Genomic DNA, 25,320 nt, shown 5'->3' with positions numbered 1-25,320 from the left:
AACCATGTGATTTTATGTAATCCTATGAGTGAGTGAAAAGAAAACAGTCAAGAACCAGATTCTGATGGGGGAACCTAGCTGAGAAGCCCCCCCCCCCAAATGTTGGATTAGCAGTGCTACTCAGTGGCTGGGACGCCCCGTCTGGTTCGTCTGAGCTCTGTTCCCCAATGTGGCATTTGCCTCATATTCAGGAAAGTGGGCAAGATACTTGCCTGGTGGGGTTTGTGGTTGGCGGCTGGTTCCCATCTTCAAACAGTGAGTATTGTAGGAACGGGTAAGCCACAAGCCATTCTGAGCTGCAGACCTAATGCCAGGAAATAAATAAATGTGGCTTTTTTCTGTGAATGTGGCTCTTTGCAAACTGCTGAGTGGGTACCATTGGATTAGAGAGATGATAGTCAACTGCCTGTCTTAAGAGCAGTAGGATGCTCAAGGAAGTGAACACACAGGTGAGACTTTAGATTTGGCAGTGAAATATGTGATTTTTATTGAGGGCAGTTTCAGTGAAACGTGGGTGGAAGATGCACTGTTACTCCACATCAAGGAGTTGGGAGATACAATTGGTATGATGGGAGTGAATGGTGTGCTTTAGGAGTTTGGAGGGGGAAAGTGACTTGCCAAAATTTTGCTAAAAATTGGTAAAGGCAAGGGATTTTGTAGAATAGGGGAGATAATGTCCTGTTTATGCACAATAAGGAAGGAGCCACGAGTAGGATACAGATAGCAGGGGAGTCTGTATTTGAAGGGAATGGGATCAGGTTGCATGTGGCAGCATTCAACAATACAGTTGAGTGTTCAAGTTCAAAATAGTTAAATTTGCTAAAGCTTTTTTTGTTTCTCATAAAATGTACTCCGTAGCAAGATAATATTGTGGTTTTGCATCCATATCTCCACTATGAAGTCTTATTTGTAATTTTTGGTTCCAATTTACACTTACAAAATTGTTTCCTGTTTACAGGGATTTGTTGCAGAGAGAAAGATTCGTCAAGCTGGTGTTATCGACTAACTGGTTACAGAGCAAATAACTACATATGAGCAAGTGGTGGGGTCTGGTGAAGGGTATTGAATATCCCTGTATTCATCCCTTCCAAATAGGAAGGAGCTATTACACCAGTTTTAACACCTTCCTCATGTTATGTTTAAAAATAAATTTATGAAACAGTTTTAAAATATGCACAGTTGCATCCTGGAGAACCTAAGGTGGCGCCTTATAGTATCACATTTTAGAAGCTTTTTGAATGGTGCATTTAACGCAACTGGTAACTGCAACTCTACTTTGCCTCTTTAAGTAAACATTATTGAAAGTTCTACTCTGGTAGACCTTATGAAATTCTGCACTGAAAAGATATTATGTTTTTTCCTTAATTTACTTCTGCCAAGGTCTTATGCCTTAGGTCTCAGTTGCTTTACCTTCTCCAAGATAGGGGAGGATAATTTCCTGTTCATTCTTCTCCAGTTTTGAGGACCATATGAGGATGAATATAGTAACTCTTTATATAAAATCCTGTATGAGCACTCAAACAAGTTCCTTAAGTTGATGGCCAAATGTTAAAATGTTTTTTTATGTCTCATTTAAACTTGAGTCCATATAGCAAGCAAATTTCTTCTAGATCTCACTGAAAGTATCTTCCAGAGTAGACATAGTTTTTGTTATCTGCAATTAGTATATATAGTGCAGAATTTCATAAGGATGAGGTGTGCCATCAGTGTGGTAACTTAATATTTAAAACAATGCACAAATTTGCTGCTGCTTAGAACACTGCAGCTTCTAAACCCAGTTTATTTTACTGATTAAAAGAATTAAAAAGTTGTGCCTGAAGTGAATACTTTTTTTTTTTTTTGCAGCCAGCACCCAGTGTACTGTAAAAGAATACTTAGGCTTTCCATAGCTGTATTGAGACTTTCATCAAGGTGAAATAGTTGATGTCTGTGTGCTTTTTTTTTTCTCCCTCCAGGCCCTTTCTCCCCCCCCCCCCCGCCACACTTTATCAAGCAAGCAAACTGAATGATTGGTCTAAGTATTACTTTAACCAAAAAGATCAGGAGTTATTTTCTTTGAATAGAGGGCAGTACTGTGTTTTTTTTTTCTCCCCCATGTTACCTCTATTCTCAATTTAGGGTTTTTCTTCTCTGGGAGATGCATTATCTTTGTAAAACAAACATTGCTTTCTCCAATTTTTCTGTTAATGGCAAAGAATGGAAATAGAATAAAGTTTTACTGATTTTGAAAAATTGCCTTGATTTTTTGTAAGTCTTTATTAAGCAATTCCTAGTCAAAAAATAGCTTCATAGGGCTAGCCAATTTCATTATTCTCAGAAACTACTCTATTCTCCAGGCACTGATCTCAGGGCTAGAATTCACCACACTCTTAAGGTAATCAGCCTCAAATAAATTTAATAAAGTAATCAGTAGCAGTAAAGGGAGCACATGTCTTAAATGGTGTGAAGTTCAAAGTTGGGGGTGAGTGCTGAGGAAAAATCTGTTCTCTACCCAAGAAGTAAAATAGCAGTGGTGCTCCTTGGAAAGAAAGGCAATATTTAAAGGGATGCAATTAGAATCATTTCCTTTTTAAAAAATGTAACTATGCGTTTATACCAAACCTTCATTTAAATTTGGTTGGGTCATTGGGAACAGGTAAGATGTGAGGGTCTGATCAGAGCTGCTAGTTGATGGTCCTTAAAGAGTTGGACTACAGTAATACTGGCCTGTATCCAACCAGTTCCAGAGACTCAAGTGCACTTGTTCCTATATGACTTGCCACAGTGTTGCCCACTGAAATGTGCTCTGGAGACCGTCAAAGTTGCATAGGGAGTAAAACGGGGATCTGCACTGGGAGGAGGAAATCGGCAAAAATCTTCAAAAAAGAAATGCCCTTAAGTCTTTGGAATGGCAGAGTTGGATACAGGCCTCTCTGTACACCCAGACAATATTTTTGAAGGCTTTTCTGAAAACGCTTGCATATTTAAATAAGCAGACCATTTCCCAACCATTCAAGTAGCATTAGAAACTTTCAAAACTGCTTGTTGGAAGTAGAGTTGTCCCATGTGCATGTGTATATAACTTTCTAGATTGTAGCTTTGTTAACCTACTTGGAAAGATGTAAACAGTACAGAAGGGCAGCTCTTGAAAAGAGCCCTGGACAGGTGACAGAGCAGGGGACTTATTCCTCACCTATAGCAAAAACTAAATAATAGTAAATAAGTCTATAACGTCTTAGTTATATAGTGGTTATGAGCGGTGGACTCTAATCTGGTGAACTGGGTTGGTTTCCACACTCCTCCACATGCAGCTAGCTGGGTGACCTTGGGCTAGTCACAGTTCTCTCCGAACTCTCTCAGCTCCACCTACCTCACAAGGTGTCTGTTGGGAGAGGAAGGGAAGGTGATTGTAAGCCAGTTTGATTCTCCTTAAAAGGTAGAAAAAGTCAGCATATAAAAACCAACTTTTCTAGTTATGGCTATGTGTGCCCTGATTTGATATGAGGAATTTTTAAAAAAATTGTCAGTGATTCTCTTGTATATGTTAACTTGCTTCAATGTATGATCTGTCTTATTTGGAATATAAGGTTACAGTACCATAAGTCACATAACAAGAACTGCCTGTCTCAGCTCCTCTAGTTGAGCTACCTTGGTCTCAAGGAAGAGAACTCGCTACTTGTGAGCCAGGAGCTCCCAGCACCGAGCACACACCCATGACTTCTGTTCAGCAGGCAGATAGTCATACATGTGACACTCCATGCAGCACACTGGAGAGCACCCAGACCCCTGCTGGCTTTCTAACTTCATAACTGGTATTTTAATTATTTATTTTTGGTGTTTTAACCCTGGAAATGAAAGTGTCCTGCACTATATACCCTGTGCCCTTCCTGTACTGAAAGGACCTAGTGCCCTGGCTTCCTTGCCCTGCTGCTAATTCACACCGATGTTTAACTTGCTTAGTACTCCTGGAGGGCACACAGATCTACTCTGCCCCATTAACAGGATTCTTTCCCAACCCTATGGGGTCCCCAGACTAAGAGCCACAGGGCAAGAGCCCTTGTGCCCTTGCCCTTCAGCTCTGGCAAAGAGGAATATTTGCAATTTAAATGCTCACAGCCCCCGCCTCTCACGTACACGCTCCACCAAGCACCAATAAAAAAAACCCTCTTTAGAAAGCTACAATCAGGCTCCAATTAGGCTACAAGCACCCACTGTCCCTCAAACACTCCTCTCACAGGAACCTCAGTTAAGGCTCCCCAGCAGCTTTAGGATAGGCAAAAATCAGCACTCACCTCACCCTGCCAGCAGCTCTGCTTCTGTCTCCCAGCCCAGCTGATTTACATTCAGACCTTTACACAATGTTTCAAGAAGCCATTAAACAGTTCTGTTCTGCTAGCTAACAGCAGGGGAACAGCTTAGGAAGACTATTGTGAAAGATCCTTGGGTTGGGCTTACCTTTGTTTTTACTAGGGCAGAGTTCTCATCCTATTAATGTATTTACTAAAAGCAAAGGCCATTGCAAAATATGAGACTTTACTCAAAAATGCCCTACCTACAGGCTATTGGATTTATACTCAATAAGCACCCCAATTTAAACAGCAAAGCTTTGTGGAAAGGCTATTGCATAAGCATAATGTCCTCTAGGTAAAGGTAGTCCCCTATGCAAGCGCCAGGTTATTACTGACCCAAAGGGTGATGTCACATCATGTTTACTAGGCAGACTATGTTTACAGGGTGATTTGCCATTGCCTTCCCCTCTCATCTACACTTGACCTCCCAGTGAACTGATTTCTCTCAGTTGTAATAGGAGATCTCCAGCTAGTACCTGGAAGTTGACAGCCTTATTAATTGCCCTACTGGGCTAATAAAGTTGTCTCCAGATTGTGTTTGTGTGCTGTCAAGTTGCTTCCAACTCGTGGCGATCCTATGAATCAGTGTCTTCCAAAATGTCCTATTGTTAATAGCCTTCCACAAGTCTTGCAAACTTGGGACTGTGGCTTCATTTGTAGAGTCAATCCATCTAAAGTAGCTGTAAAGTTTCCATAGTGTAAATGATGTGCCTGACATCCAGATAGGGTGGGCAGCTCCAGGTTGGGAAATACCTGGCGATTTTGAGTGTAGAGCCTGAGGAGGGGAGGGTTTGAAGAGGGGAGGGGGTTCAATAGGGTATAATACCATATAGTCCTCCAAGTGGCTGTTTTCTCCAGGTGAACTGATCTGTGTCAGCTGGAGGTCAGTTGTAATAGCGGGAGATCTCCAGCCACCATCTGAAGACTGACAACCCTACATACAGTTCACTGTTTCTATCCTCCAGTATTTCCCATCTTAAAAACCGAGTTCAGCAGCGGGGCTTCAGGGGAAAATGCCCAAGATCCTCGAAAATAAGCATCTTAAAGAGAGTTGGAGCCAGCCGATCCAAAGGGAGTGGACAGTAGAGGGCAAGATGGACCCAATGATGTATAATCAATGAAACCTATCTCCTAAGAGGCCTTCTGTGTAGATAGTTAAGTAAAGTCTACCACAATATAAGTAGTAGAAAAGGGCAAGAGTCCAGTAGCACCTTAAAGACTAACAAAAATATTTTCTGGTAGGGTATGAGCTTTCATGAGCCACAGCTCACTTCTTCAGAGACAGCTAGAATGTGAATCCAGACAAGCATTAGTATGTAAATGTTAACAGTATGTAAATGTGAATAGCAGGCGTGATGGGATTAGGTGTGGTATGCAGAAGAGTCTGTGATGTCCAGGGGAGAGATGGGTGTGGAGAAATCAGCGTTGGTAATGAGCCATGAATGCAAGGTCTTTATTCAGCCCAGGTAAATGCATTGACTTTAGTTTGAATATCAACTGTAATTCAGCAGTTTCTCTTTCCAATCTCCCTTTGAAATTCCTTTGTAAGAGAACTGCTACTCTTAAATCTGCAACAGAACGTCCTGGAAGGTTGAAATGTTCTCCCACTGGTTTTTGAATATTGGGGTTTCTGATGTCAGATTTATGTCCATTTAATCTTTATGTCCATTTAATCTTTGTCTAAGAGACTGACCTGTTTGTCCAATGTAGAGGGTGGAAGGGCATTGCTGGTATGTGATGGCATAAATCACATTAGAAGATGAGCAGGAGTATGAACCTGAGATAGTACGGCTGACATTGGTGACACATTCTAGCTGTATCTAAAGAAGTGAGCTGTGGCTCACGAAAGCTCCTACCCTACCAGAAAATATTTTTGTTAAGTCTTTAAGGGGCTACTGGACTCTTGCCCTTTTCTACTACTGTTTTGAGAAGTGAGCCGCAGCTCACTTCTTCAGAAAGCTCCTACCCTGCCAGAAAATATTTTGTTAGTCTTTAAGGTGCTACTGGACTCTTGCCCTTTTCTACAACTTGATTACAGAAAATATTTTGTTAGTCTTTAAGGTGCTCCTGGACTCTTGCCCTTTTCTACTACTGCATTTAACATTATCTCCCATAAACATTTAAGCTCCTACCCTGCCAGAAAATATTTTTGTCAGTCTTTAAGGTGCTACTGGACTCTTGCCCTTTTCTACTACCGCAGACAGACGAACACGGCTACCCACTGCACAATATAAGTGACAGGAACGCTTATTGCTCCTACACTCCCGAGGCAAAAATCACAAAGTTGAGTACCAAGGATTGGGGAGATTTTTTACGGGGCCGGGGGAGAGCACGCAACAGCAGAAGACTGCACCAGCCCGGGCTTGCGACAACGCCACCCGCCTAGCCGCCGCTCGGCCACTTCCGGCGCCGGGAGTTGACGTCAGTAGCACTGCGGGCCGGAAGGGCCGCTTTCGGGAGCGGCGGCCGTGGAGGTGAGAGACCCTTCCTGGTTAGCGTGCGGGGTGCGGAGAGCAGGGAGGGCTGGGGTCCAGCCGCGGTGCTCCTTTCGTGGCGCGCTGGGGTCGCGGCGCTCCTCCTCCTCCTCCTCCTCCTCCGGTCTTGCCATCGTCTAGCAATGGGCGATGGAGTCACTGGGGCCGCGGCCGTGAGGTGGTCGGCCCCGCCCGCTCTCTTCCGGGCAGCCTCCGTTTCCCTACGGGGTGCTCCCCGCGGCCCTGGGGCAGCTGCTTCCTACCAACCCGCAGGAGATCTCTTCCTTTCAGGTTGGCGGCGTGAGGGCTTCCTGTGGTGCCGGTGCCCAGGTACGTGCCTTTGATCCCCTGTAGGCGTGCTCCCTCGTTATAAAAACTTGTATCACTTGTCCAGGCCGTTATCTTGCTTGTTGTTTGCCTATTTTTGTTGTCTGCCTTGAATCTTTTGAATCTGCCTTGGTTGTGAGGTCGTTTAAAAATGCCTTTTTTTTTTTTTTTTTTTTACTTTTCCTGGTAAAGCTGCGCCCTGACCTGGGTGGCCTAGGCTAGCCTGATCTCGTCAGATCTCAGAAGCTAAGCAAGGTCGGCCCTGGTTAGTATTTGGATGGGAGACCACCAAGGAAGTCCAGGGTTGCTATACAGAGGAAGGCACTGGCAAACCACCTCTGTTAGTCTCTTGCCTTGATAACCCCATAAGGGGTCGCCATAAGTCGGCTGCAACTTGACGGCACTTTACACACACAGTAAAGCTGCACAGTAGATAAGTACTGGGTTCTCGCCAGACTTGCCCAACCAGTTCTTCTTGTAGCATCAGTATTTTGAAGGCAAATGTTATATTAATGCTGAGCTACAATGTCTATTATCTTTATAAGAGTTGCAGTTAGTTTAAGTGAGACTGTTTCATATTATTCTCACACCATTCCTATGAACTCATTTAGGCGCCGGGAAGTGACTTGCCAAGACCACCTGGTAAGTTTAATGGCAGGGATTTGAACCTGAGTCTCCTCAAGTCAAAACATACTCTGCATTGTTGAGCAGCTACTGGAGAGAACAGAGCCCAGATTCTTGACCGTCCATGAATCTGCTGGTTGACCTGCCTTATTCTGAACCAGACCCTAGGTCCATCAAAGTCAGTTTTGTCTACTCAGACCGGCAGCAGCTCTCCAGGGTCTCAAGCAGGGGTCTTTCACATCACCTACTTGCCTAGTCCCTTGAACTGGAGATGCTGGGGATTGAACCTGGGAATAAAATAAGTACTGTCTACTCAGACTGGCAGCGGCTCTCCAGGGTCTCAGGCAGAGGTCTTTCATGTCACCTACTTGCCTAGTCCCTTTAACTGGAGATACCGAGGATTGAACTTGGGACCTTGTGCATGCCAAGCAGATGCTCTACCACTGAGCCACTGAAGCTGATTTATACAGAATTAGCCTCTTGGTCCATCAAAGTCAGTACTGTCTACTCTGACTGGCAGCGGCTCTCCAGGGTCTCAGGCAGAGGTCTTTCGCATCACCTTCTTGCCTAGTCCCTTGAACTGGAGATACCAGGGATTGAACCTGGGACCCTCTGCATACCAAGCAGATGCTCTACCACTGAGCCACAGCCCCTCCCCTTTACTTAATATGTAGCTTTCTATTTAGCCTATGATGAGGTTATTGAGATGTTTTCTTTCCCTCCTGATGTCACAGATGGAGCCCTGTTCACAACTTTCAGTGAATGTATACAATCTCTGTGCACTGTTGTTCCCTATGTAAGTGTTGAGTAATTCTCTGTTACTCTCAGTGTATGTACAGCTGAACATATGATACAAATTGTGTTTGTGCACGATTATGGTCCCTGGTTTCATTTGTAAAATGAACTCATATTGGCTCTTTCTTACTAACAGATGTACACACATACAGGCAGTCTGTGCATGTGTTCACTGTAACATGTGAACAGGGCTTTTATGTATTGTTGTTAGCAATGATGTTTTTTCTCTAGTCATGGTTTGAAGCTTTTTGTGTGTTTAAGGTAGTTTTGTAGCTCTTGCTTCTGCCAATCTGTGTTTCCATCAGGTCCCTGAGGAGGGCAATGACCGAGTACAAGCTGGTGGTGGTGGGAGCTGGTGGCGTTGGAAAAAGTGCCCTGACCATCCAGCTTATCCAAAATCACTTTGTGGATGAATATGATCCAACCATTGAGGTGAGCACCTGCAGACACTTTCCTCCTCAGTGACGCATTGAGTATGTGTGTGTGTGAAGCATTTCTTTTGTGTTTGTTTTGCTGCTGTCAGCTAGATAGAGCATGTTATGAAGTTGCTGTAGTTCTAGATTTCACAAATAAAGGTTAGAGAAGTGGTCCAAAAACTGGCAAATCCATGGATCTTTGTAGCATCAGAAGGATCTTCTTCAGAGAGTTTTAACCTTTTACCTGATTTTTCCAATGCCACAATGGCTTGAGCCTTATGCATTTGTTAAAAGGAGTAAGAAAACAGTGGGGTAGCTTATACATTTACCGTATATACTCGCGTATAAGCAGAGTTTTTCAGCCCCAAAAAAAGGGCTGAAAAAGCCGGCCTCGGCTTATACCGGGTCAATACGGTAGGGGAGGGGAGGAGGGAGGGGGCAACTTACCGCCGCCGCCATCGCTGCCGGGCCCATGCGGCTTCCCCCGGCCAGGAGCGCCCTGTGAGGGCCTCCTGCGGCCGCCGCCGCCAGGCGCACCTGCCTCCCCCCGCCCTGGAAGGGCCAGGGGAAGCCGGCTGCCGGGCGCTCCTGCCTCCCCCCGCCCTGGAAGGGCCAGGGGAAGCCGGCAGCCGGGCGCTCCTGCCTCCCCCCGCCCTGGAAGGGCCAGGGGAAGCCGGCTGCCGGGCGCTCCTGCCTCCCCCCGCCCTGGAAGGGCCAGGGGAAGCCGGCTGCCGGGCGCTCCTGCCTCCCCCCGCCCTGGAAGGGCCAGGGGAAGCCGGCTGCCGGGCGCGCCTGGCTCCCTCCGCCCTGGAAGGGCCAGGGGAAGCCAGCAGCCGGGCGCTCCTGCCTCCCCCCGCCCTGGAAGGGCCAGGGGAAGCCGGCAGCCGGGCGCTCCTGCCTCCCCCCGCCCTGGGAGGGCCAGGGGAAGCCGGCAGCCGGGCGCTCCTGCCTCCCCCCGCCCTGGAAGGGCCAGGGGAAGCCGGCAGCCGGGCGCTCCTGCCTCCCCCCGCCCTGGAAGGGCCAGGGGAAGCCGGCAGCCGGGCGCTCCTGCCTCCCCCCGCCCTTGAAGGGCCAGGGGAAGCCGGCTGCCGGGCGCTCCTGCCTCCCCCCGCCCTTGAAGGGCCAGGGAAGCCAGCAGCCGAGCGCGCCTGCCTCCCCCCGCCCTGGAAGGGCCAGGGAAAGCCAGCAGCTGGGCGCTCCTGCCTCCCCCCGCCCTGGAAGGGCCAGGGGAAGCCGGCAGCCGGGCGCTCCTGCCTCCCCCCGCCCTGGAAGGGCCAGGGGAAGCCGGCAGCCGGGCGCTCCTGCCTCCCCCCGCCCTGGAAGGGCCAGGGGAAGCCGGCAGCCGGGCGCTCCTGCCTCCCCCCGCCCTGGAAGGGCCAGGGGAAGCCGGCAGCCGGGCGCTCCTGCCTCCCCCCGCCCTGGAAGGGCCAGGGGAAGCCGGCAGCCGGGCGCTCCTGCCTCCCCCCGCCCTGGAAGCCTCCTGTGGGGGGCCCGCCGCCACCACCACCGCCTTCGCCGGGAGCCCTGTCAGGTAAGCCTGCGGGGGGGGAGGGGTTATAAGCCGACCCTCGGCTTATACGCGGGTGCCTAATTTTTCCCCATTTTTGGGGAGAAATTAGGCACCTCGGCTTATACGCGGGTCGGCTTATACATGGGTATATACGGTATGTGGCGAAGCATTTGAGGGTTATACTGCTGCAGATAGCATTGAGGATTGCTGGTTTTACTGTTCTTTTTTTACCCTTTCTCTTTCCCTTTCCTTTTCTTGTCCTTTCTTTTCTTTTTCTTTTCTTTTTTGGCCATCAAGTTGCATCCAGCTTGTGGTGACCTTGTAGGGTTTTCAAAGCAAGAGACATTCAGAGGTGGTTTGCCATTGCCTTCCTCTGCATAGCAACCATGGTATTCCTTGGTGGTCTCCCATCCAAATACTGACCAGAACTGACCCTGCTTAGCTTCCGGGATCTAATGAGGTCGGGCTAGCCTGGGCTATTCCAGATCAGGTTTAATGTTCTACATAGGTTGAAGACCTCTCTGCATTTGAGTAATTAGCTGGTGCAGGAAGCTGGTTCAGATTAGACTGACTTCACAGTGTGCCAGGGTGGTGGTTTTCTGCAGCCCTGGGACCATTCATTCACACATGTAGCAGCAGTGTACACCTACACCATGAAGCAATGTTGTCCAGGAACAGCTTTACCCCTTGATCCGCTGATGGAATTTGTCCTTAGTGTTGCCCTGGTTGCTGTCTGCTGTTAAAGCAACCTCTGATCTTGATTGTATGGCTTCCACTTCTCTGAAATGCTAGCATGTAGCATCATTAAGGGTAGCTAAGTAGCAAATCTAGAATGAAGGCAGGGTCGTGTATGTGTTAAGGTTTCACACCTGGCAGACAAATATGTTTGTTGATGTATTTTTATAATGCTTGGATTGAAAACTTCTTTGGAGGGGGGAGGCCTAGGGCAGAGGATGCTGTAGGAAAAATGGATGAGGGATATGGAGCTTGCAAAGCTGGAACACTTGATACTTTACTTTAATTCTACTTTTAGTTTTTGAAATCGTATCAAACACTTCTGTTTTCAAACTTTTTTCTGTAACCAAAGGAACTAGGAAAAGGTACTTAGAGTGAAAGTTTTGTTGCAAGAGCTATATATCTGTTCCAGTACATTTATGATTACCCAGAATCATATGCTTCTTGCATTATGTATCAGCCTACCTGTCTGTTGTGCTTCATAGAACAGATTAGGACAGAACATGTGATGAGGGAAGGGATTTGTAGCCTAGAATTGGCATTGGGGTAGTGCACAAACATCTGGCTTCTTTAAATGAAACAAAATCCTCTGGGCCAGATGAATTGCACCCAAGGGTACTCAAAGAACTTGCAGATGTAATTTCGGAACCTCTGTCCATTATTTTTGAAAAGTCTTGGCAAACAGGTGAGGTGCCAGAAGATTGGAGGCAGGCAAATGTTGTCCCCATCTTCAAGAAGGTGAAAAAGGAGGATCCAGGTAACTACCGACCCATCAGCTTGACTTCTATACCAGGAAAAGTGTTCGAACAAATCATCAAACAGTCCGTCCTTGAGCATTTAGAAAGGATGGATCTGATCACTAAGAGCCAGCATGGGTTTCTCAAGAATAAGTCATGTCAGACTAATCTTATCTCCTTTTTTGAGAAAGTTACTACCTTGCTGGATCAGGGGAATGCTGTAGACATAGTTTATCTAGATTTCAGTAAGGCTTTTGATAAGGTTCCACATAGTATTCTAGTTGACAAATTGGGAAAATGTGGTTTAGATCCTATTATTGTTAGATGGATCTGCAACTGGTTGACAGATCGTACCCAAAGAGTGCTAGTTAGTGGTTCCTCGTCCACTTGGAGAGAAGTGACGAGTTCTTCAGGGATCTGTGCTGGGCCCTGTGTTGTTCAACATCTTTATAAATGATTTGGATGAAGGAATAGAGGGGATGCTTATTAAATTTGCAGATGATACTAAATTGGGAGGGGTAGCAAATACGGTAGAAGACAGAGCCAAGATGCAGGATGATCTTGACAGGCAGGAGAAGTGGGCTAGAACTAATAAAATGCACTTCAACAAAGACAAATGTAAAGTTCTGCATTTAGGTAGGAAAAATCAAATGCATAATTATAGGATGGGTGAGATTTGTTTGAGCAGTAGTGTGTGTGAAAAGGATCTTGGGGTCTTAGTAGACAAAACACTGAACATGAGTCAGCAGTGTGATGCTGTAACTAAAAAAGCAAATGCAGTCTTGGGCTGCATCAACAGAAGTATAGTACCAGATCACGCTTTACTCCGCTCTGGTTAGACCTCAACTAGAGTACTGTGTTCAGTTTTGGGCACCACAATTTAAGAAAGATGTAGACAAGCTGGAACGTGTCCAGAGAAGGGCAACAAAGATGGTGACCAAGTCCTATGAGGAAAGGTTGAAGGAGCTGGGTATGTTTAGCCTGAAGAGGAGAAGACTGAGAGGGGATTTGATAACCATGTTCAAGTACTTGAAGGGCTGTCATATAGAGGAGGGTGCCGAGTTGTTTTCTGTTGCTCAAGAAGGTCGGACCAGAACCAACGGGTTGAAATTAAATCAAAAGAGTTTCCATCAAGACATTAGGAAGAATTTTCTAACAGAGCGGTTCCTCAGTGGAACAGGCTTCCTAGGGAGGTGGTAAGCTCTCCTTCCCTGGAGGTTTTCAAGAAGAGGCTAGATGGCCATCTGTCAGCAATGCTGATTCTGTGACCTTAGGCAGATGATGAGAGGGAGGGCATCTTGGCCATCTTCTGGTCACTAGGGGTGTGGAGGGGGGAGGTAGTTGTGAATTTCCTGCATTGTGCAGGGTGTTGGACTTGATGGCCCTGGTGGTCCCTTCCAACTCTATGATTCTATGACACATTGCCAACCCCCAAATACTTGCAGTGCAAGCCTTATTTGTTCCTACAGTGGATGATTTGTACTGAATCTCCTTCCTTGTTTGGCAAGATGTTACGCAGTTCTTCCAGTTGATGGACTGATATCTGGGCAGGCTGTAGGAAAGTATGTGGGATCTGCTGCCAGGAAATATTCATTGTTCAGAGAACACTAGAAAATACAATATGGATTTGAGATGCTGCCAGTTCTTGAAATAGTGCATACACTCAGGGTGTCAGTGAAATGTTTTGTGAGCGGGATTCTGCTTAGTTTTGAAATTACCCTTGTGTTTCCTATAGGACTCCTATCGGAAGCAGGTAGTTATCGATGGGGAGACCTTTTTGCTGGACATCCTGGACACAGCTGGGCAGGAAGAATATAGTGCCATGAGGGACCAGTATATGAGAACTGGTGAAGGCTTTCTTTGTGTTTTTGCAATTAACAACAGCAAATCATTTGCAGACATCAATCTTTACAGGTAATCTCTGCTCAGAGGAGACAACATAGTGGGAAAGACACAGTCACGTATAAGTGCCACGTACCATTTGCCATGGCCCTCAGACTTTTAGATTGTTTTATTCAAGATTAATTTATGTGTAAACACACAATCAAAATCTGCAGAAGGGAGCTATAGAAGTAGGAAGAATGCTGTAGTAGTAGATACCAAGGCAAGGATTGGAGAGGGACTTACTTGTTGAAACTTTGTACTCTGCATGTCGGGTTTGTATAGTACCATGCCAGATTGAAGCATGAAGGAATTTTTTTTTTTTTTTACTCTCAATGATCTCTTCCTCCAGAGAGCAGATTAAGAGAGTGAAAGATTCAGAAGATGTACCAATGGTATTAGTGGGAAACAAATGCGACTTACCAACACGGACGGTAGATACCAAACAAGCTCAAGAAATAGCCAAGAGCTACGGAATTCCCTTCATTGAGACATCTGCCAAAACAAGACAGGTAAAAGATCTCTGTACTACTGTTCTGCACTTTCTCAGGGGAACTGCTGGCATAACTCAAGAACATTGACAAATTGATCAAAAAGTCATCACCATGTGGACAGTTGTTGGAACCTGCTGATAAGACCTGTGGACTATTGCTTAAATTACTTTCGGCAAGCTCACATGCTATCAAGCAAGATCAAGCAGATTTCTTGCAACGTGAGGAGGGACTGTGGGCTTCCAGTGTTGCTTGTTCCCCTGCAATATGGATTGCTAAATCAGCCGTTTCCTCTCCTGAAGCTCCCTCACCCTGCACTGAGCCCCAAGTAGGCTTGTGAAGGCTTCCTACTTGGCAATCTCCACTTGGGCTTTGTGTGCCTATGGGATTTATGTGCCTCTCTTGAGGCAGTTCAGGAGAATTTCCCAGTCCTGTGTTTAAATTCAATAGCCACAGGGCAAAGGCTTGCACCTGCACTCTTCTCTCACACTGCCAGGGTTCCATGCCAGCACCAGAAAATTGCTCAAACACTTCCTTGTGTGTGGAAACTGGGGGGGGGGGGCAGGAAAATTTCCTCTTTTTAAGGAGGGTGAAAGGAAATATTTTTCTTCTTGGGGATTCCTCTAGGTAATGCTGAAATCTCTTGCTTGTTTGCTTGGGAAAGTCTACGGTACTGCTAGAGGGATTTATCAGTGCCTACTCCTGAGTTCACAGTTGTGTTAGTTGCAAACGGCAGTGGTTGGATTTGGAAGCGAGGTAATACGCTATTGAAGAAAATAGTTTAAGCCCTTTTTTACTTTGTTATGGAGCGTGATGGCAATTTTGCCAACTGGGCAAAAGCCTGAGTTGCAAGGCTTTGCCTCACAGCTGCTGGGTTGTCTTTTCCACTGCAATGAGGATACTTAGAATCACAGAATCAGAGTTGGAAGGGACCACCAGGGCCATCAAGTCCAACCCCCATGTCTCTATTTCTCATTAATCATTTTTCTATGTGGTGGGGGAAAGTAAAGCACTTCATAATATTAGATAAGAAGGATGTGTGAAGAATCCAAGAGAGCATTCCTCTGACCTCAGTATCCTCCTTATCTAGGGTGTAGAAGATGCCTTTTACACGCTGGTTAGGGAAATTCGCCAGTATCGGATGAAAAGGTTGAGCAGCAGCGAAGATGGGAGTCAAGGCTGCATGGGGCTATCGTGCCTTGTGATGTGATCAGGTGGGACAGGACTCATTTCATTGCTAACCTTTGTTTGGCCAGTGCCTTTTAAAATCTCTTTTTTGAAGGCAGCATTCTCTGAGGGCTGGTTCTTAGTTCCTGAGAGAATGAGTCTTGCAAAATAGGTATAAGAAGCCGTGAGTGGTCTGGAAGCTCTAGACAGTCTGGAGCAAATGCTGAATCTGGCCAAGATAAGAGTGGTAGGATGCTGCAGTACAGAAAAGGAAGGTGGGGGGTTTCAGTAGATTGTCTGCATGGGGAGAGTGCCTTGTTATTGTGGGAATTCACCTGCAAAGTCAGAGGTAAATACTTGAAAGAGCTTGGCAACAGTTTATGAGGACCTCTGCCATAGTGGGTGATGCATGTTGTTTCATAACTTAACTGAACACTGTGAAATGGATACCAGCTCTCTAGCCTTTTCCTATGGTGATCCCACAGGGCTTTCAAGGCAAGAGACAAACAGAGGTGGTTTGCCATTGCCTGCCTCTGCATAGCAACCCTAGACTTCCTTGGTGGTGTCCCATCCAAGTATTAACCAAGGCACACCTTGCTTATGTTCCAAGATCTGGCGTGATTGGGCTAGCCTAGGCTTATAGGGATATTATAAAATGCCTTCAGCTTGTTGGGCTCCTAGAATTCCCTGTTTCCTGGCTGATTGATCCACAGTGAGCCCTATAGTCTGTTCAGATTCTATGGCACTGGGAGTTGATACTGAATTGGGTCTCCATTGAGGAAAAAGGTGGGGTAATGAAGTACTCAGCATTGCATAAGAAGGAAAACTAACATATGTCTATTTATTTCAGCTGTCTGGCAAAAACACAGCTCTGGAGGTTGAACTTTTCATTCCACTATGTTGCATTCTGTGATGACATTCAGCCAGTATCCTGGTGCCCGTTGCCCAGGGTTAAATGTTTCTGTTATCACCTGAAGAGAATGTCTCTGACCATCTACCTCTTTGCTCAGCTGAGCAAGAAAAGAAAGGCTCCTCTGTTAAGATTGTGGGATTTTCCCCCTCTCTTTTTCTCGGGTAGGTTCAACTGGAGCAACTGGTTATGTGTGAAATAGTAGAGACAAAATACTATGAAAAATAATCTTTCTCTCCGGTTTTCTTTCCTTCCAGAGAGACTTATCAGGCTGTGTTCTGAAAAGCCATTACTTAACATGGTATTGTTGGCAATGCTGCATGTAACTCTTCTCCTTCCTATGCACCATTTTCAAAGAGGGAAGTACTTGCAACTTGCTCAACGTTGAGTTACATAAATGTTTCTACACCACATCTACTTATTGCACCTAGTCTGGCCTCTTCAGTCTTTTGCTTTTATGTAATTAAAAAAATAGTGAGAGATCTTTGCTAACCAAGTGCCTATTTGGAAAGGCAGGTCAGAGCTGGATCTTACCTTGACAGGTTGCAGTGTTGGTTTTTGGCTGGACCATCCCGAACATAGAAGCTGCTTACCCAGAGGCAAGTGGTCATCTATCTGCTGTGATTAACAGTCTCTCTCTAGGGGCTCGGCCGAGGTCCTCTTCCCAGCGGCACTGAGGTCTTTTTAACTGGACTAGTGGAGGGTGAAAGGTGGACTCTTTCTGTATGCACTATGGCCTCTATCTACCCAGTCATAAGTCATGCTGTAGGACTTCTCTGCACCATTAACAAAGGCACTTTGATCTGAAAGAACCAGTGGGAGTGTCTAGCAGAGCTGGCTGCCCTTCTCTGGTGTTAACTACATTCCAATTAGCTTTTCTACTGTGTTTGAAGCCATTGGTGCTTCCCACCAAGGGCAACTAACAGCTGTGGATGCTACTACAGCTTGGACCTACTTCAGTGCCAATCATGTGGACCATGTATCGAGGAGTGAGGTGCCCTAGCTGTGTGTGCACTTCTAGTTTTAATTAGGTTTTTCCTCATTAGTTGACACTTTGTCCAGAATGGCCTCTCTAATACCTCACTTGTTAATGTATCTGGGGAACATTTGGTTAATGTTAATATGCTTTTGAGAGCCATTTCTAGGTCACTGCTGTGCAGTAACTCAAAAGAGCTTGGGCAGAGCAGGGAATAAAATGGATTTAATGGTCACTGGTCCCCTTAATGTTGCTTGGAGCAAGAAGTTAACTTGCTGTTTGTTGCACATTCAAAACTAGGAGCTGGATGCTTTACTAGCCTGTGTGCCAGCAGGCCAAGAACTGTGCAAGAACTGTAGCCTTTTCTTCCTGCACTGCAGACTGAATAGATAACCCCTATTTGTCTGAAATATGTAAGATTTGAGAATGTGAATTTCTCATGTCTGGACGCCACTCTCTCATCGCTGAACTTAAAGTAGGGTGTTGAAAAATACTGTATTGTGATGATGAGAGGTACCATGACAGCTCTGTGGAGCATGAACCTGTGATGGCTGTTTCCTGCATGCAAGTTGTTTCGGGTGGCTCCAATAGATATGCACAAAGTCTGGGGTTGTACTGCAGTGGAAACAAGTTCCAGATAGTAAACCTTTCCCTGCTGATTCTGTTACATGGTCATTTTACTGCATAAGAGTGAAGACGTAGGAGCAAGCAACTGTGTAATCATAAACCTCGAATGATGTTGGACAAGTGTTTTCTAAAAATAGCTTTGCTGGTGTCTAATGTGGCAGTGATACATCATTTCTAACAAATCTGTGCCTGAACGTCCGCTTCCAAACTGCATTATGTGAAAAAATGTAGTTTTATGGCAGTTTATGTACATGCCTTACATGTGGCTTAAACCATTATAATTATGCCTTAAACCATTACAATTCAGGCTTAAGGCCCCGCACAGGGTTTGGGGTTTTTATTGAGAGGTGGCTGTTTCTGAGCAGCTAAATTGCATGAATTGGCTAAAGCTCCTGCTCATGAATTTTTCCCAGCCTGCGTGAGAAAGGACAGTAGTGTTTCATTGCTCCCCACACCTCCCTGGGTCAGGGCTGTTGTGTCTAGAACAGCAACATGGCAGGCTAATCCAGCAGATGCCTTAATGAGGAAAGGTGTGATAACGTTCAGGCTCCCATGCAGCTATTCAAGGCACAGGAGTTCTGCTGGGGAATTCTGGTGGCACCACATTAAAACGCCGGATTTAAAAGACACCTGCAGGCATAGGACATCTTCTCCCCTAGCTTGCACTTGCTGTTTTCAAAGGCGGTGACTTCAGGAGCCTGAAGATTAAATCTCATATTTGGCTGTGGTTTCTGCATGTTAGCAAGTGCTAACACATTTGAGAAGCCCACATTAAAATATTAGCCGGTGTGACATCTAGGGTTTGTCTTAAACAGAAGATGCTTCTTTTCCTCTGCATAACTGTTGTACAGATGAAACCAAGTCTTCAAAGCCCCTATGTGCTGCAGCATAGTAAACATGATCTCAGAAGGCTTGACTATGGATTTGCATATCCATGCTGGGCCTTGTGGAGTCTGGAGAACACAGGAGGAGAAATCTTGTTGATATATATATATTTTTGCTTCTAGAATCGTGGCATTTAGTTGGGTGTGGAGGGTGCTAGAATGGCTGTCCTGGCAGGCCAATATGTGCTTGAGCATAATAGCCAAAGGATGCCTCTTTTGTACTTAAGAAACAATCCATCAGTAACCCATGTACTCTCTCAGGACCCTTGCACTATAACATACTAAAGCACAGTCTTTGGGACTAGTTCTGGATGCCAAAGGCAGCCCTGAAAAATTCTGTAGATGTCCCATATTGAAGTCGCTTAGGACAGGTGTCCCCAACCTTTTCAAGCCTCTGGGCACCTTTGGCATTCTGACATGGGGTGGTGGGCACAGCCCCAGCATGGGTGCCACAGAAGGCAGAGTCAACCACAAAATGTCAGGGAGCGAGGCTACATAGCTCTAATAGTAAGTCTTCAATATTTCAGGCAGAAGCTCTGCTTTAACTGCTCTGTCTTTTAATATGAACTTCTTCCTTAAACATATTTTCTTGCATACACACAACTTACCTTCAGTGATACAGTGAAGATCCTTGTGCTGTAAGGGCAGCTGCTGCTGAAGCAAGTTTTAAAAAACCTGAGCAGCCAGTCAGATCTCCTGTGGCCACTCAGAAGCCCTGCCGGGCAAAGCTCCACATAGCCCTGCCTGCTGCCGGGCACCAGAAAAGGCATCAGTGGGCACCATGGCCTTAGGGAAACTGCTGACTTCTTTCTTACTTTCATAATTGGGTTTAACAAGGCCTGCGTATAGAAAACCTTTAGCTGAAGCTGTGATCAGATACATGAATTTTTCCTCTTTGCCTTCATTTGGGGCGATTTCTGAGTTGATACTACTAGTAAGACTGTACCAGTAATACGGTTGCAAGTGCCTTGTGTACTGACTACTCTTAACATATTGTCTGCTCTGCCACAAGAGGCTTAGCTGACCAGAAGACAACAATATGGTGCTCTTGTTTGTTAAACCATATCGAGTGTGAAGCAAGCTACTGATAATTGCATTCCCCCAGGCCTAGGTCAGTGGTTGCATATGAGGTTGAATGCTTCAGTGGGGGGAGGGGGAAGCTCCAGCATATGTATTGAGAGTGGCTAATGAATGTTTAAATGTATAATGAGATGTTTAAATGTAATTTTAAGCATGTGTTGTTGTTGTTTGTGCATGGGAAAGCCCCATTGCACTGCTCGTCTTTTTAGACCCATCTGAATGTATATGTTGCAGAAACTAACCACTGCCATTCTGTTCTTCTGCCCACTGGTCAAGAAGTGAAACTTATGTGTGTACATGCAAATTGCAAGATTGTGTTTCTGGTTCCAAATCAGCCAGGCTGAGATGATGATGACGTCTAATTCTGTGACAGCTAATAGAAGGCAGCATGCCGGAGTTACGGGGATCCTAGTCTCTGTGTTTCCTTCAGTTAGGAAAGCAGCAACTAACCTCAATATCATTCTAGCACTCCTCTTTTTCTCCCTTTCCCCATCCCCAGTGTTGCTGTGGTTATGCTCTTGTTATGGAGTGGACTGATTTCCAGGCCCTGAAAAACACCACAGCTAATATAAGGCAGTTGGTTAAGACTGGCTCCTGTTCTGTATGTGCGTATGAGAACAGGTATTGTTCCGCTTTAGTTGCATAGCTCTTGATGTCCTTGGACTGCCCGTCATCACCACTTTAGGTGGACATGTTATCAAAGTTCAATTGTAATGTAACTCATTTCTCAAAAATTCTGTTTTAATGTTTCAGTGTTGGTTAAAAAAATTCCTTAAAACATTCTGTGTGGTGTATTTTTTTGTGCAATACATGATGTCTGCTTACGTATACTAAGATTGCATGCACTTCGTGTTCTGGAATGGGAATATCTTATTGTTGCCCCTGGAAGCTGCTGACAAATGAGTTTGAGTCCATTGAAGTGCATGAGTAACAATACAGCCTAGGACCTGATTTAGTCTGAAGCTTGGATTGATCATTGATCTGGTCTAGTGCTGCTGTCCAAAGTCATGTGATCGCTTGCTGTTTATCCACCCCACCTCCCATTTTCTTTGTTCAAACCACTTGAAATGGGGGGAAATGTCTCCCAACTCTTTTGCCCATCACATGTCCTGTGTTCTCTTTGCTGAGGTGACTTTCCCCCATCCTCTTTCCTAAACGGTACTTCATAGTGGAGCTGGGCAGGGGCTTCCCAGTTTTATAATAAGTTCCCTGTACAAGGATATATAGAAATTTCAGTTTTCAGGTGGTTAGGAGAAAGCATGTTTTAGGGGCACCTAAATGATGGTGACAAAGACAGGTTATTTCTCTACTATTATTGCCTCAGCTAGTTCACGTTCATCCCAGTTGTTCAAGGTAGCTCAGCAATTGCTGGTGCCTGAATATGAGCTGCTTAATGTTCCAGGAACAGACAGTAAGCTGTGACGTTTTTTGCTGGTAGAATATTGAGAATACACTCTGATCTGGATGGAAGTTATAGGTACACCAGAAGAAAGGCCTAAAGCACCACCTGGGCTATTTATGGATCATTTTGACCCAGTTTCTGTGATGGATGTGGACAAGATCATAGGATCTGTGAAAGCTATTACTTGTACCCTGGATCCTTGCCCATCCTGGCTGATAAAATCATGTAAGGATCACATCAACAACCCCTTGTCATAAATCAGTCACTAGCTCAGGGCACTTTCCCTCTGCCACTCAAAGAGGCAGTTATTCGTCCACTACTTTAAAACCATTCCTGCGAAAAGTGATGTGGCCAATTATTGTCCTCTAATTTACTGTTTCTGAGCAAAGTGATTGAGACCAGTAGCAAATAAACTCCAAGTCTTCTTGGATAACTTGTCTGCCCTTTTCAGTCTGGCTTTAGGCCAAGCATGGGACAGAGACTGCTCTGCTATCTTTAGTTGACAATCTCTGTCTGAGTGTAGACAATGACCAAGCTTCTCTGTTGCTCTTATTGGATTCATCTGCAGCCTTTGATACAGGAGATCATGCCACCTTGTTGAGGCGCCTGGAGGCAGGAGTAGGTTTCGGGATGTGCATTGAACTGGATCAAATAATTTGTCATGGATCTGACTGAAAGGATTGCTTTTGGAAACCAGTTGCCATCACTGTGGGACCTATCTTGTGGGGTTCCACAGGGCACAGTTCTATCCCTCATGCTTTTCAATATCCCTTAGGACAAATCATTCATAACTTTGAGGTTGGTTGTTATCAATACTCTGATGCTCATCTGTATATATCCTTATCCAAATCTCCTGGTGATGCAGTAGAGATCCTGGATCGCTGCCCAAATGTAGTGGTTAACTTGATAAAAGTGAATAAATTGAAACTAAACCCTGAAAAGACAGAGGTCATGCTGGTTGGGAAGGTGGGGTTTTTAAAGGACACTGTTCTCCCCACTTTTGATGTTGTCCAACTGACCCTTGCTGACTCAGTTAAAAGCCTTGGAGTCATACTGGATCCATCTTTATTACTGAAGAAGAAAGTTAATGCAGCTGCAAAAAAAGGCTTTCTATCAACTTAGCCTAGTCTGCAAGCCGTCCCTTTACCTTGGCATGGCTGACCTGGCCACCTGAATCCATGTCACAGTAACATCAAGACTAGCCGACTGTAATGCACTGTACATTGATCTCCCCTCAAAATCAACTCAGAAACTCCAACTGGTCCAGAATGCCGTGGCTTGGCTATTAACAGGAGCTAGATCGAGCATGCGTATTACTCCCATTCTGCAGATGCTCCATTGGCTACTAATCAGTTAGAGTGCATGCCCCATGGTAGACCTATCAATGGGTAGTGTCTGCCACGATTTTACCTTTCCTTTACACCCCTTGCTGTTTAAGGAGTATAGAACTACAAGCACTTTCTTGACCACTAGGTAAAGACTGGCCAATGGGGCCTTGAGGCTGGCTGGAATGATGAGGGGAGGTCTGGTGTGGTTGGGAGACCAGAAAGAGGCTAGAATAGCTCCTTCATCTCCCTATCCCTCCCACTTGGGTCAAGGATGGGCTTTAGTGTCTTCAATTTGTGAAGGGAAGACATGATAGAGGTCTATAAAAGTATGCATGGTATGAAGAGAGTAGACGGAGAAGCTTTTCTCCCTCTCTCATAATAATAGAATGTGAGGTCATCTGCTGAAGCTGGAGGGTAAAAGATTCAAAACAGGTAAAAGGAAGTATTTCGTCACACAACACATAGTTAAATTGTGGAACTCCCTGCCCCAGGATGTGGTGATGGCTGCCAACTTGGAAGGCTTTAAGAGGGAAGTGGACATGTTTATGGAGGAGAGGGTATTCATGGCTATTAGTAAAAATGGATATTAGTCATGATGCATACCTATTCTCTCTAGTATCAGAGGAGCATGCCTATTATTTTGGGTGCGGTGGAACACAGGCAGGATGGTGCTGCTGCACTCGTCTTGTTAGTGGCTTCCTAGAGGCACCTGGCTGGCCACTGTGTGAACAGACTGCCGGACTTGATGGGCCTTGGTCTGATCCAGCATGGCCTTTCTTATGTTCTTATGAATCATATTCAACATGATTTCAGAAACTGCTCAGGGTTTAGCTATAGTTATGGATAACAAACTCTAACCTGGAAGAAAGCATTTTAACTAGTGTCTGATCCGCTTCCTTAGCAAGAGTCACAGGGGATAGTAGCCACTTAAAAACCTGGCTATCTTAATGAATAATACTATGGCTTATTTAGCCTTCTGGTTTCAGAATGTTCCACTGGCATTAGCTGGGTAGTTAGGACACTGCCCTGGGTCTCTTAATTCCTGACTTCCTTTGGCACGTTTTTTACAAATTTGCTGTGGGATGCTTGGCACTTCCCAGCCCCTCCAGTTGCACCATGGGGATTGTGAACCTAGACTCTCGAAAGCCTATACCCTGACTCAGTGCTGTGCAAGTGTTTACTAGCCCTTGTGGAAGAGCTGTGTGGCTGGACAGAATATTAATAGGAATGACAAAATGCTAATCAAATGTGACTTGGGTTCCTTTAGCAACAGTAAGACATTTAATTGGGCAAATAGACTGCAGTTGCTGAGATGACAATGTTCTTCCTTCCATTAAAGCACTGGTTCCCAACCAGGGGTCCGCGGACCCCCAGGGGTCCACGAGAACTAAATTAAGGTCTGCGAAACAAAGTTATAAACCCATAATAAATTAATATTTTCAATTAAAAGTTCTCTATTATAAAAATATATTCAAATATTATTCTAAGTTTAATGTTTAACTAACAGTTATGATTAAAGTTTATTTTCAAATTCTCGGAATTTTTATTTTGAACCTTGGGGTCCCTGCACCGAACAAAAAAGTCCTAGTGGTCCCTGGTCAAAAAAAGGTTGGGAACCACTGCATTAAAGCTTCTGCAGGTAGGTCAATCGTGTAAATGGTCTGAACTCCACAGCAGTGTTTACTTCTCCCTAAATACTCTAGCTGGCTAGTAACTTTGAAGGTCATGCAGAGGAAACTTGATCTCTTGAGTTATTTGATATGCCCATAGACGAGAGTAAACTAGACAAGGGCAGCTGTTTCTAGGAGGTGCACCAGAGCATGCCTTGGATATGTGACAATTGCATAGCAGGAGCTGTTTTCAGGGAGGATGTATCAATGTTGGCTTTGAATTCCAATGTATTCCAATGTTTCTCAAACTCTTGATATTTGGAAGCACACTTCTCCCATCCATGAAAGGATTAGGGTAAGATCTACCTAACTCTGGAACAGCCTGCCCCCTGTATCTCTGCATGAGTCACTGTTCTGGGCATATCTCCTCTAAGGGCAGAAAATTCTGCCTCAGGAGTGATTCGCTAATCCAGAGCAGACCCTGTTTCAGGTATGCAGCTTAATTGCCCCAGCAGACACTGACTGAAAAAAAGATGTGATGGCCAGCCTCTGTGGCTGTGTAATTTGTCCTCACTGGAAATTCCAAAAAAAGTATGTGTGTGTGTGAGAGAGAGAGAGAATTGTGTGGTGTCATGAAGAAGAAGAGTTGGTTTTATACCCTGCTTTTTCTCTATCTTTAAGGAGTCTCGAAGCGGCTTACAACCGCCTTCCCCTCCCCACAACGGATACCTTGTGAGGTAGGTGGGGCTGAGAGAGTTCTGAGGGAACTGTGATTAGCTCAAGGTCACCCAGCGGGCTTCATGAAGAGGAATGGGGAATCAAACCCAGTTTGACAGATAAATTCTTGGTAAATTCTTTGTATACTATAAAGAAGCAGGTTCCTTATTAGTGCTCTTTCAGAGTACAATTGAAAACTTCCTTCGCACTAGAAGAGTTGGGAGCTCAGGGTGTTCCCAGTCGCCTTCTCATTTTCACCAGAGAATGTGCACATTATGTGAAGAGCCCTGGTCCAAGCGGA

General features: G+C 45.3%; 2 protein-coding genes and 1 non-coding gene across 3 annotated transcripts in view; 2 read left to right on the top strand and 1 right to left on the bottom strand.

Moving 5' to 3' along the window:
- CSDE1 (cold shock domain containing E1) overlaps window positions 1–2,232 on the top strand; it is a 36,385-nt gene extending 34,153 nt beyond the window's left edge. The window contains exon 22 of the mRNA XM_056845616.1: window positions 959–2,232. Coding sequence (XP_056701594.1) covers window positions 959–1,006 — 48 coding nt within the window. The 3' untranslated portion in view covers window positions 1,007–2,232. The remainder of the gene's footprint in view (window positions 1–958) is intronic.
- Window positions 2,233–8,334: 6,102 nt separating this feature from the next.
- On the bottom strand, window positions 8,335–8,406 carry TRNAT-GGU (transfer RNA threonine (anticodon GGU)). Its single transcript has one exon. It is a non-coding gene; the product is annotated as a tRNA-Thr (tRNA).
- A 448-nt stretch (window positions 8,407–8,854) lies between these two features.
- On the top strand, window positions 8,855–15,535 carry NRAS (NRAS proto-oncogene, GTPase). The gene is made up of 4 exons (XM_056867650.1): window positions 8,855–8,980; window positions 13,682–13,860; window positions 14,180–14,339; window positions 15,409–15,535. Exons 1-4 carry the CDS (start codon window positions 8,870–8,872, stop codon window positions 15,526–15,528), a joined length of 570 nt encoding a protein of 189 aa, XP_056723628.1. The 5' UTR covers window positions 8,855–8,869; the 3' UTR covers window positions 15,529–15,535.
- Window positions 15,536–25,320: the final 9,785 nt, after the last annotated feature.

This window comes from Euleptes europaea, chromosome 2, assembly GCF_029931775.1.
Source record: "Euleptes europaea isolate rEulEur1 chromosome 2, rEulEur1.hap1, whole genome shotgun sequence".
NCBI classification, from domain to species: Eukaryota; Metazoa; Chordata; class Lepidosauria; order Squamata; family Sphaerodactylidae; genus Euleptes; species Euleptes europaea.
Note: the sequence above shows the minus strand (reverse complement) of the source record. Positions and strands in the feature narration are given on the sequence as shown.